This window comes from Eschrichtius robustus, chromosome 12 (assembly GCF_028021215.1).
Source record: "Eschrichtius robustus isolate mEscRob2 chromosome 12, mEscRob2.pri, whole genome shotgun sequence".
NCBI lineage: Eukaryota > Metazoa > Chordata > Mammalia > Artiodactyla > Eschrichtiidae > Eschrichtius > Eschrichtius robustus.
The window spans coordinates 47288844-47301087 of record NC_090835.1 but is presented as its reverse complement, the minus strand read 5'-3'; the positions used below and the strand labels follow the sequence as shown (position 1 = coordinate 47301087).

The 12244-nt window shown below is 41.1% G+C and overlaps 1 protein-coding gene across 3 annotated transcripts in view; it reads right to left on the bottom strand.

Moving 5' to 3' along the window:
* Positions 1-1555: 1555 nt before the first annotated feature.
* Positions 1556-12244, bottom strand: part of ABHD5 (abhydrolase domain containing 5, lysophosphatidic acid acyltransferase) — a 49930-nt gene continuing 39241 nt past the window's right edge. For 2 of the 3 annotated variants that reach the window (XM_068557503.1, XM_068557505.1), the window contains 4 exons: positions 11042-11199; positions 7872-7983; positions 3502-3688; positions 1556-2911 (listed from right to left, as the gene is read on the bottom strand). In XM_068557503.1, the coding sequence (XP_068413604.1) occupies positions 2822-2911; positions 3502-3688; positions 7872-7983; positions 11042-11199 (547 nt within the window). In that variant the 3' untranslated portion in view covers positions 1556-2821. The remainder of the gene's footprint in view (positions 2912-3501; positions 3689-7871; positions 7984-11041; positions 11200-12244) is intronic. The other variant, XM_068557504.1, reaches the window with a different exon arrangement.

The window sequence follows — 12244 nt, the reverse complement described above, 5'->3', positions numbered from 1 at the left end:
ATCTGCAATTTATTTTCTGTGAACTGCCCATATCTTATTTATTTATTTATTTGGTTGTACTGGGTCTTAGTTGCGGCAGGCGGGCTCCCTTGTTGCGGCTTGCTGGCTCCTTAATTGTGGCATGCGAACTCTCAGCTGCGGCATGCATGTGGGATCTAGTTCCCTGACCAGGGATCGAACCCAGGTCCCCTGCATTGGAAGCGCGGAGTCTTACCCACTGCATCAGCAGGGGAGTCCCTGTCTGTATCTTTTGGCCCGTTCTTTCTGATTCTTTTCAAAGTTTAGAAATTCTTCACCTATTAGGGCTATATTAGCCCTTTGTGATAAATGTTGCAAATATTTTTGCCAGTTTATTATTTACTTTTTAACTTCGCTTTTTTTGGCTATCCAAATCTCTTTCAGTTAGACATAAACTCCTCCTTTTATTGCTTCTGGATTTTCAGTCATAGTAATGTTTTCCCCACTCTCAGAGCATAAAGGAATTCACCTACGTTTTCTTCCAGTTATTTAGAAGGTTTCATTTTTACAGTTGGGTCTCTAATCCACTTGGATTTTATCCTTCTGTACAGTGTGAGAAATGGATTCAATTTTATTATCTTCCAGGTGTTTAACCACATTTGTCTCGACGCCGTTTTTAAAGTCTTTTTCTCCACCAGTAAGATGATTCCTTTATCATATACTAAATTCCTGGATTTTTTCTCAATTTTTTATAGTATGTTATAATATCTAGTAGTGCTATCCCTCCTTCATTTTCTGTAAAATAAAGTACATTGTACATAATTTAGCAAAGATCAAATACTGAAATAGATTTTTTTTTTTTAAAGAAAACATTTAGGACCCACTCTATTTTCAGGAATTCAAGGATTGGGAACTTCTGTGTTAGCTCAGTCTTCACAAAATTACATATACAATAGCCCAAGGTAAAATTCACCTTTTAAAAAGAATTATGGCAATATTTTTCATAGAAACCAAAATTAGTTGTCAGGAAAATAAGTTCCACTTGACACCTGGGTACATCTTTTCCCTGAATCACTTGGCACATCTATGGCTAGAAGCCCCATCTACTAAGTGAACCTAGTAACTTCCCTCTAAGGTCTGAGACCACGTTTCCAGTGCAGAAACCCTCCTGTACGACTGAAAACTGTCATTCACCCAGCAAAGGAAAATTAAGAGAGACTGGAGAGTGTGTCAAATAAAAACACCAAAAATGACCCAAATTATCTGCACCACTTACAGGTTTGAATCTGGCCATTCAAGATACAAACTAAAAAAGTAAAGACTACTTTTATTCTCAAGGTAGAGAAATCTGACTTGGCTCTCCTGTTACCTTCTGCACTAACCTAGTCCATCCCACAACTGAGACAAATTGCTCACTGGGAAGCTACTTGTCGCGCTTCAGTGAAATGTGCCTATTTTTAGGGCAGGGGAGGTGTTGAAAACAGAACATTCCTCTTCCTCACAGTTAATCAACAGTGATACAACCTTACATTTCCTAACAACTAAAGATTTCCTAATTAATCATTTTTTAAATGCAACAATCAAAACTATGAAGTCATTATTTGCTCTAGTTCACTGTTTTTATTTACATAACCACCTTTCTCCTAGACAAGCAACATTAAGCAAAACATAAGGCAAAGATGACTTGCTGGTGACCATCCTATTCAACTTCCTTTTGCAGAGGGTCTTCTCAGTAGTAGCCAGTTACCACATGGAGCTTTTTCACAGTTTCAGAGAAGCTTTCCTTGTATTAAAAACAGCAAGAAAGTGCTACACTTGATGGTGGTTACTGTCAAATAGTTCAATCAACCTTACAGAATTTCTGTAATATAACTTCAAGTATGTAAGTTATTTAATCAACACAAAACTCTTAAAAAAACAAAACAAACCCCCCCCCCCAAGTACTAGCTGACTTCTGGTGCCATGAGATATAATAGCACCACCGATTTTTATATTTTAGTGGTTAAAATGTAATCCAGTTTTAGCACCCGTCTACAAGAGTTAGATGAAAACATATGATTTGGCTTACTGGAAGGTAACAGTATTAGTGACCCCTCAGTGAGGAAATCTGTTCCTTCTGCTGCATGCTGGTTCAAAGAAAAGCATAACAGTATTAATGGGGGAAAGTAGGATAGACTTTTAGTTAAGGTTTTTCAGTACTTGAAATACTTAAGGATGGATCACATTTAAAACGGTGAACATGGCTTTGCAGTCTTAAATAGAGAACAGAGGAAAATCAGAAAAATCAATGCTAGAAATCAACTCCCATCTTTTTAACCAAAACCCTGTCTCAACACTCCATTTCAAAAACGAAGTGAAGCATTCTAAGAAAGTGACAAATTTTTACATAAAAACACACCAAATTTTGTTTAACTCTATCAGTTATTAGACATAGTATATATAAGCAAGGAAAATAAGGTGCACCTTTACATTATATAAAATAATAAACCCAGAAATCACTTTTTAAAATTGGCAATACAGACTGCAATATAAAAAATACTTGATATAGCAAAGTTAGAAATAAAAATTTCAGTTGAAAAATTACAATATTTCAGTACAGCAGAGGGACAAATAACCTTTTATTAAAGCCACTAGATTTGGAGACTCCTGTATATTTTGATTTTGGAGAAAGGAAAGTCATTCTTCTAGAAGGCACTAACTGGTTTAAATGTGGTAGCAGCTTCGTAAAGAAAACATGGGGAAAGTACAGTCAAGAAGACTGCCTGGTTCTCATGTGAGATTCCTTACTCTGTGTCGCAGCCTGCAAATTATTGCTGAGGAACTGTATTAGCCATGTGCATTTCCCACATCATCTGCAGTGTGCTCAGTCCACAGTGTCACAGATCTCCTTCACTTTCTGGTTAAAGTCTTCTGGTTGATCTGCATACACATAATGCCCTGCTCCGAGAATGGCCTAGGAAAGGAAAAGCAGTCAGATGGTCAGGGAGTAAAAGCATCTAATAAAACACAATGACACACACAAAGACACTCAGCAATGAAAGTGAGAACAGCTAGATACAAAACATAAAAGAAAAAGCAATACTGATCTGTAGTAACTATTATATACTTTATTAAATAAAGGATCTGAGAATAAAGAGAAAATCCAGTGAACCTTACTAAAATTTTAATATGCAAAAATAACATTCTAAATTGACCTCTAACAATAGGGCCAACAGAAACACTGAACAAAGTAAGAATGTGCTGCCTTGGGAGGTGGTCGCAGTGCTACTGGACCTGTCTGTCCCTCTTTCAGTCTCTCCCACTGCGGAGATGCTGTGGCTCTAGGACAGACAAGGGCCTAAGAATGGGGATTCGCTGTCTGGACATGAAGATTTGTATGGGTCAAACCCTGCCCCCATCACAAGTGACAGCAGGTCTCTGACCAAGGCTGCAGGTATCGCTTAGATGTGAAAGCACAGGGATGACCTGAAATCTCACTGAAAGCAAAGATAATAGAACAGACTTCACCTACAGCTATAAACCAAAAATAAACCACACACTTACTATCGTCTTCACATATGAATGTGGTCGTAATGACTGGATGCTCGTGCCAGAATTGCCATCTATGCAGGAACGCGCGCCATAGATCACCGAAACTGGAATGTCAGGGTGCATTTTACCAATTCGCTGCAGCATTGGTCTTTTTGCCCATCCATAAGGGACAGTCATATTTCTGAACGCAGTCTCACCACTTAAAGGGAGAAAATCATACGTATGATTCTGGGGGATAAGTATATCACACTCCCACCTCTATCAAAACACACTCATATTTAGCTTCTCCTCCTTTTCTATGTAACCGCAGCTTACATAGAAAATAATTTACTAGGACATGTAAGGAACAAACCCCACAGAAGATATATGCTTTCGTTAGATAAACAAGGATGCTGTAAACTCTAAAAAAACTCTAAAAAAAAATGATCATCTTCCAAATCAAAACATGCAACCCTAAGTCCCTATCATAAAATCATCAAATTTCCTGTGGGGATAACTGAAATATGTTTTTTCACTCTAACTTATTTACAAGGCAGCTTTTCCACATGTTCATGGCACCAGCATTTTACCTACAATGGCAAAACCAATACCAAGATAAGAACAAATTCAGCTTAAGTATTCTTTGTGTATTGTTTATATTTAAAATTTTCTGCCTGTTATGATGTTTGCCATCTTTAAAAACCTTTCCGGCCGGGGAGAGACAGCCTCCTGGAGCTAGCCAATTCGTAGAGACAGCAAAGGACTCAACTGGGACTGCCTTTATACGCAAACTAACCAATCCAGAGCTGCACCTCTTGTGTCTGGCTTGCACATCCCCGGAGGCAATGTTCCTCTGCCTTAATCATCCCAGGGCCAGGTGCCAGACAACTAGAAACCGCCCCTATATCTTAGTGCGCACTGAAATTATTCAACTAGCAAATCCTACACTGCCCACCCTGTGCTGCCTTGCCTCTCCTGCAGAACCCAGTAAAGGCTCCCGCCTGGACTTCCCTTCACTCCTGTCTTCTGCCACCTGACCAAAATCTGGTGCGTCCCCTGTGACCCTTCACAGCATTCAGTGACCCCCTCTCTAGAACCTGTGAGTAAACTAAACTTTGTTTTCTTGAGCCTCTCCTATGTCTTCTCTCATGGCCACAGCTGACTGACCGTCACATAAAATACAGAACATTTGGCAAACTCCTAGGACATATACATTCTGCCATCATTTTTCTTCTTTCCTTGTACTAGGTGTGCTTCTGAACGGCCGTTTACGAATTCAAGTTCCACCACAAGAAAGGCAACAAACTAGGATTACACAGGCACACGTAATCATGAAATGTGAGTAGGTAAAGAACAAACCACTAAGACCATGCAGGAAAACAGATGATGTCCCTGGAACAGGCCACTAAAAACTGTTGAAACAAGTCAATGAAGTGTGTAGACCTAATCCACCAGACCCAACTGCCTGGTGAGTCACAAAACATCAAACCCTTGGGGGACCCCCAAACCTCTCCAGCCTCCCTCACCTTTGGCAGAGAACCTCTAACCTACTTTATTAAAAAGACTGAGGCTACAGCTATACCTCAAGTGCTCTCATGGCCTCAATCTTTTTAATAAAGTCGGTGTACATATTCTCTGACAGAAGGGAGAGAGGCACAAAAAAAGAAAAAAAAAAAAAAAGTGAAGGAGGCTGTCTCTGCATCTCACCTCTCAGCCTTTCACCCAAGTTTCAGTCTTAGAAAGGATGAGGTACCACTTTTATATTTTAAAGCATGGTCTATGGCTAGAATCATCTGAAGCATTTGTTAAAGATGCAGCCCAGAACTGCTGAATTAGAGTCTTAGAGACAGAGTTCAGGTACCACCTTTTTTTTTTTTTTTAATATTCAATGGTCTTCATTACAGTTATTATTATTATTATTTTACATCTTTATTGGAGTATAATTGCTTTACAATGTTGTGTTAATTTCTGCTGTACAACAAAGTGAATCAGCTATATGCGTACATATATCCCCATATCCCCTCCTTCTTGTGTCTCCCTCCCACCCTCCCTATCCCACCCCTCTAGGTGGTCACAAAGCACCGAGCTGATCTCCCTGCGCTATGCAGCTGCTTCCCACTAGCTATCTATTTTACATTTGGTAGTGTATATAAGTCAATGCTACTCTCTCACTTCGTCCCAGCTTACCCCTCCCCCTCCCCATGTCCTCAAGTCCACTCTCTACGTCTGTGTCTTTATTCCTGTCCTGCCCCTAGGTTCATCAGAACCATTTTTTTTAGATTCCATATATATGTGTTAGCATACGGTATTTGTTTTTATCTTTCTGACTTACTTCACTCTGTATGACAGACTCTAGGTCCATCCACCTCACTACAAATAACTCAATTTCGTTTCTTTTTATGGCTGAGTAATATTCCACTGTATATATGTGCCACATCTTTTTTACCCATTCATCTGTCAGTGGATACTTAGGTTGCTTCCATGTCCTGGCTATTGTAAATAGTGCTGCAGTGAACATTGTGGTACATGACTCTTTTTGAATTATGGTTTTCTCAGGGTATATGCCCAGTAGTGGGATTGCTGGGTCATATGGTAGTTCTATTTTTAGTTTTTTAAGGAACCTCCATACTGTTCTCCATAGTGGCTGTATCAATTTACATTCCCCCCAACAGTGCAAGAGGCTTCCCTTTTCTCCACACCCTCTCCAGCATTTATTGTTTGTAGATTTTTTGATGATGGCCATTCTGAGTGGTGTGAGGTGATACCTCATTGTAGTTTTGACTTGCTTTTCTCTAATGATTAGTGATGTTGAGCATCCTTTCATGTGTTTGTTGGCAATCTGTATATCTTCTTTGGACAAATGTCTATTTAGGTCTTCTGCCCATTTTTGGATTGGGTTGTTTGTTTTTTTGATATTGAGCTGCATGAGCTGCTTGTATATTTTGGAGATTAGTCCTTTGTCAGTTGCTTCGTTTGCAAATATTTTCTCCCATTCTGAGGGTTGCCTTTTCATCTTGTTTATGGTTTCCTTTGCTGAGGCACCACAGTTTTGACAAACTCCTCGAATAATTCTGGTACAGAACGCAGCACAAGAACTGGAGCTCTCATCGTCATGCTCCGTTCTTGATCCTCTCCCTAATGACTGTAGGCTCTGTCTTCCAGGCTCCTCCCGGCTCGTCAAGACTTTCAGGCTCTGTTTTCTCCACCGGTGCCTTGTACACAACATCCACAAGTCATTTAAAAAAAAAGAAAAAGAAATACCTTTGCTTGGCCCTCTTGCTCCCTCTAACGACTATGCTCTCTCTCATAATCACTGCCAAAATTCATGCAGACTCCCCTTCCCCTTGCCCCTCACTTACTCCTCACCGCTGCAGCAGTGTTTCTCATGCTAACACACAGACTTGAAGAAGTGCTGAGTAAAAAGAAGGGCGCAATCAGCAAATGAACTTGAAAATGCTGCCTAGTATCTCCCACGCACCTGGGAGATTCAAAACCCTTCCTCTTGGGCTTCCCTGGTGGTGCAGTGGTTAAGAATCCGCCTGCCAATGCAGGGGACACAGGTTCGAGCCCTGGTCCGGGAAAATCCCACATGCCGCGGAGCAACTAAGCCCGTGTGCCACAACTACTGAGCCTGTGCTCTAGAGCCCACAAGCTACAGCTACTGAAGCCCATGAGCCTAGAGCCCGTGCTCCACAACAAGAGAGGCTGCCGCAATGAGAGGCCCACGCACCACAACGAGGAGTAGCCCCTGCTCACAACTAGAGAAAGCCTGCATGCAGCAAGGAAGACCCAATGCAGCTGAAAATAAAAAACAAACAAACAACAACAACAACAAAAACCTTTGGCTTAAAAAACGGTTCTAAGAAGATCCATGGTACAGAAAACCATTCTTGTTTAACCCAGAACTCCTTTTTTGTAGAACATTCATACTCATTTGGGAATGTTGCTTTATTTGAAATTCTTCTTTCTCTCTCAACTCTGACCACCTTAACGAGATGCCCAAGACCAAAACTTCCCTCAACTATCCACAGGCACCTTAGGGGAAGAAAGTATGTCTGGCTTTTTAATCTCTCATCAGAATCCAGTACAATGTTTTACATAGTAGGTGCTCCATGAATAGATGAGTAAATTAAGAAGTGTTAGCAACTAGAGAGAAAGCCCTCGCACAGAAACAAAGACCCAACACAGCCATAAATAAATAAATAAATAAATAAATAAATAAATAAGTAAGTAAGTAAGTAAATAAATAAATAAATAAATAAATAAAAAGAAGTGTTAGTCATTTAACTACTTGTCCTTTTAAATTCAGTCATTTACATACTGATAAAAGTCTCCTGGACTATTCATATTTTCAAAAAATAAAAGTCTAAAACACAAACACAGTAAATTTAGATAAACCTTACCTTGGAGTCTGGACATTACAGTGGTAAATGTATTCTGTCACAGTATCATCTGCAAACATTGAAGAATACTTCCGTTTGAAATCAGGCCTTAAACGCTGTACTAGACTTAAACCTATTTAATAGAAAACAAACATTTCAAATTATATGTATGTTTTAAATTATGATTTAATTTATATACAAATATAGAAGAGTTTAGTGTTTGCTTCTATAATGAGCACTACATGCTACATTACACATGTATTCAAATATGTATTTTAAGTGGAAAAAAGCACAGATCCTAGAAACTGCTCTCCTCAAGTTCCCTAAGGAAAGATTAAAATAAGAATAAAAGTCTGTCATATGTTGACTTACTAATATGCTTTAGGAGCTCAGAAACAGTTGCCTAAGATTTGTTTTTGTAGGAAAATAAATTCTATTAAACAAGGGAGGTGAATAGGACAGCTCATACATAAAATTAACTTCATAATTTGTATTTCTTCCACAATTACAACACATTAGCACCTACATGAAGTGAACTGGTATATAAATATTTCTTGGGAAAATTAATTCAGAGTTTCTGCTTGGGACACTAGCAGAACTCCCCGCTAAGGCCATCCACAGTGGCTCCCACGGTCCCACCCCTGAGGTGAGAGGCAGGGCCAAGGCCCCCAAAGGAAAGAGGATGAGGAGCAGGAACGTTTGTCTGGTTACTGTTTTCCCTCGGGGACCCAGGGACTGGCCGGTTTCCCTCTCTGCTGTCACTGCCCAATACTCCAGCAAGATCTTACTTCTTCACTGGCCCTGCCTTCCCATCGCTGAAGGAATGACACAGCTCCACCAAGAATTCTCATGATGCAGTGGACATTCTGCATCCCCCTCACCACCATGTGCAAACAGCAATGGGAGGCAGAGAACATGGCTTTAAAGGGCCCCTCCTAGGCATCCTCCCTCCCCCATCATCATCTCCTCGTTTCTTTTTATGCTTCACTTTTCCCATAATTGCTACCTGTGTAACTGTGATCAAGCAAAATCCACTTACATGCCAGGACTATAAAGCTCTTAAGCAGCTCATCAGAGGAGAAGCAGGCACCTAAGAAGGCGTGGCTCTACTGGGGGGTTGGTGAAAAGAGGCTACCTACACGAGTACTGAGGGCATGTAGCGTGGTCACCAGTTCAGTCCCTGTGCCCTCTTGTCATTGCTGCAGTCCCGCTGCTCTCCCAAAGGGATGGCACTCAGGCAAGGCGGGGGGGCCAGGCCTGGACAGGGGCAGCAGAATCTACAGTCACCTAGGCAGCAGGTACTGCCACTCCCTCATCCCCCCGCCACACCTCTATTCTTTTCTTGCTAAGAGAACCTGACTTCTGCGTATCATTTAGGCAGCGTGCCCAGGAAAGCAGGCCCCTCACTCCAGCCCCTGGGAACAAATGATGATTGATCAGTCATAGAAATTTCTTCTTTGCTGATGGAAGAACTAGGGGTGGGCAGAGACATAAGGAGAAGTCTGCTGGGGCTCCCAGGGAAGACCCCCTTCCCTGACAAAGAGCATCATGCTTTCCTTTCTTCTTGCTCGGAGAGCTTGTGAGATGATGCTTCCTGTCCTAGCAACCACTGAACAACTGTGAGGTAAAAGGTCAAGAGAAGCACATACACAGACCCAAACCCTAACATCAAGGAGCTAGCTTTGGGAACAAATGCTAAAACCACCTGCTTCCAGACTGCTTGTTAAGGAAATAATAAAAGGCCTTCTGGTTTAAACCGCTGAGGTCTTCAGTCACTTTCAGCCAAAAGCCCTCTTAACTGACATAAGCTGTAAGAGGGAAAGGCAGAGGTCCAGACCATCACCATCTGTGACAACGAGGGAAGGAAATTCCCTGGGCTGTGAGGCTGAGGCAGAAGAGCTGAGGGTCAAATAACTTAAATCAGAGACTAAACTCAAAATATGACCAGAAACACAAATCAGGAGTCCCCCAAATCTTTGTGGGAAAGGATGACTTTAACTTCTTAACACTCTGACATTACAGGGCAAGAAAGGAATCTGAGTGATGGTACCTGTTATCCTACGGTTGTCAGTCAGGTCAGGCTTTGTGACCTGCCAGCTGGACATCACTAACTGGCCAAAGGCTCCTCAACAGGTCACTGGGGCTAGCAGGTAAACTCCCATGCCTGGGGCTAGCAGGTAAACTTCCCCAAGACACTGCTTGCTTGGCTTTTTTCAGAATGTTCAAGGTCACCTAACCTCATCCTTAGCATTTCCCACCTCCTCTGCTTGCTAATTATCTGTAATGTTTACAATATAAAGACCCTTTTTAAAAAAAATAAATTTATTTATTTTATTTATTTTTTTAAAATTTTGTTTAATATTTATTTATTTATTTGGTTGTGCTGGGTCTTATTTATTTATTTATTTATTTATTTTTATATTTAGTTTTGGCTGTGTTGGGTCTTCGTTTCTGTGCGAGGGCTTTCTCTAGTTGCGGCAAGCGGGGGCCACTCTTCATCACGGTGCGCGGGCCTCTTCACTATCGCGGCCTCTCTTGTTGCGGAGCACAGGCTCCAGACGCGCAGGCTCAGTAGTTGTGGCTCACGGGCCTAGTTGCTCTGCAGCATGTGGGATCTTCCCAGACCAGGGCTCGAACCCGTGTCCCCTGCATTAGCAGGCAGATTTTCAACCACTGCGCCACCAGGGAAGCCCTATTTATTTTATTTTTGGCTGCATTGGGTCTTCGTTGCTGCGCACGGGCCTTTCTCTAGTTGCAGCGAGCAGGGGCTACTCTTCATTGCGGTGTGTGGGCTTCTCATTGTGGTGGCTTCTCTTGTTGCGGAGCACGGGCTCTAGGCACGCAGGCTTCAGTAGTTGTGGCACGCAGGCTCAGTAGTTGTGGAGCACGGGCTTAGTTGCTGTGGCATGTGGGATCTTTCTGGACCAGGACTCGAACCTGTGTGCCCTGCATTGGCAGGCAGATTCTTAACCACTGCACCACCAGGGAAGTCCTAAAGACTCCTTTTTAAGGAGAGGAGCCTGGTTTCATTCACCTTTATGCATGGACTGGTACTTTTTAGAGAAGGAGGAGAAAAAGTATTTTTGTTTGTTTTTAAGATTTTAACTAACAATGGTGATCAGCAAATACTCCTCTATCGCTATGTATAAACATTTTGCTTTCCTAGGATACAGATACAAGCAAGCACTCACCAAAGGGTCCTGCAATCCTGAGGCTGGCTAAAGGGTTAAAGGGAGTCAATGCCGCTCCCAAGGCTCTGATCCAAATTGGAATTGGTCTCTCTTCATCAGCAATGTCTGGTCGCTCAGGAAAACCCCAAGGCTCCACTAAAATGAGATGACTAACCCTGCTGGGGAAAGAAGAGACTTCAGATCATTTGGCAAATTCACCCTAGGACTATAAAGAACTTACATGATTCATAAAGTAAAAATAGAATGAACTTCCTTCAAAAACCTTGCATTAAAGAAAAAACTAATGACTGAACAGGTTACATCATGCTCTTATTACGCATAAATTGATGAGATGTGGTAGGATTTGAGAGTTGTTATGGTAGAAAGAGGGCTTCATTTTTAATCTATCTAAATGTGGATAGTAACGGATGTGTGAAAGGGTGTATGATAACTGCAGTTATTCTTGAGAAACAAGAAAAGACAGCATCTGTTGTTGTTTAAGCTACACTCTGGCAGATGATACAGATCACTGACCATTCACAAAAATCCAATGGTTCCATGTATCTCATGGCTGACACTGCAGAAATGACTGGAGATTAATATTACACTCATAAAATAGCTTCGGACACCAACAATAGTTATCTCCTATGAACCAAATCATTCTAAAAATTTATGAGGCATTAGCACTTTAGGTGGATTCAAAAGGACTTTGAATGAACGTTTGACAAACACGAAGATAATGTAACAATATGGGCTGAAATTATACCCCTAGTTTGGGATTTCAGTTTGGTGAAGAGGAACACAGTTACCCTATGCATAACATCATACTGGCATTAGATTCTGTTCCTAATCCTTTCCTAATTTTCTTCTTTACTTCAAAGAGACAGAAAATCTTCATTCCAAACTCATATAAAAATTGTTTCATGTCACTAATAGTTCTAATTTTTCCATCTTAGGAAGCATCTTTCTGATGAGGGAAAACCAGAACCATGTCCTTGTGATTGTATCACGGTATAACACATCATAAAGATCTTCAACAAAACATAAATGTCCTGACACAAAACGATATTCAACTGTAGCCAAAACAGTCAACAAATGGCAGCAAAAATCTCCCAAGGGTGAACCGACACTGATTCTAAAGTCCCTTTCCTAAGTCATAATTGAAATAGAAAGGTAAAAAAACCAGAACATGGGAACAGACAGCTATTATTTTCCCAATATAAG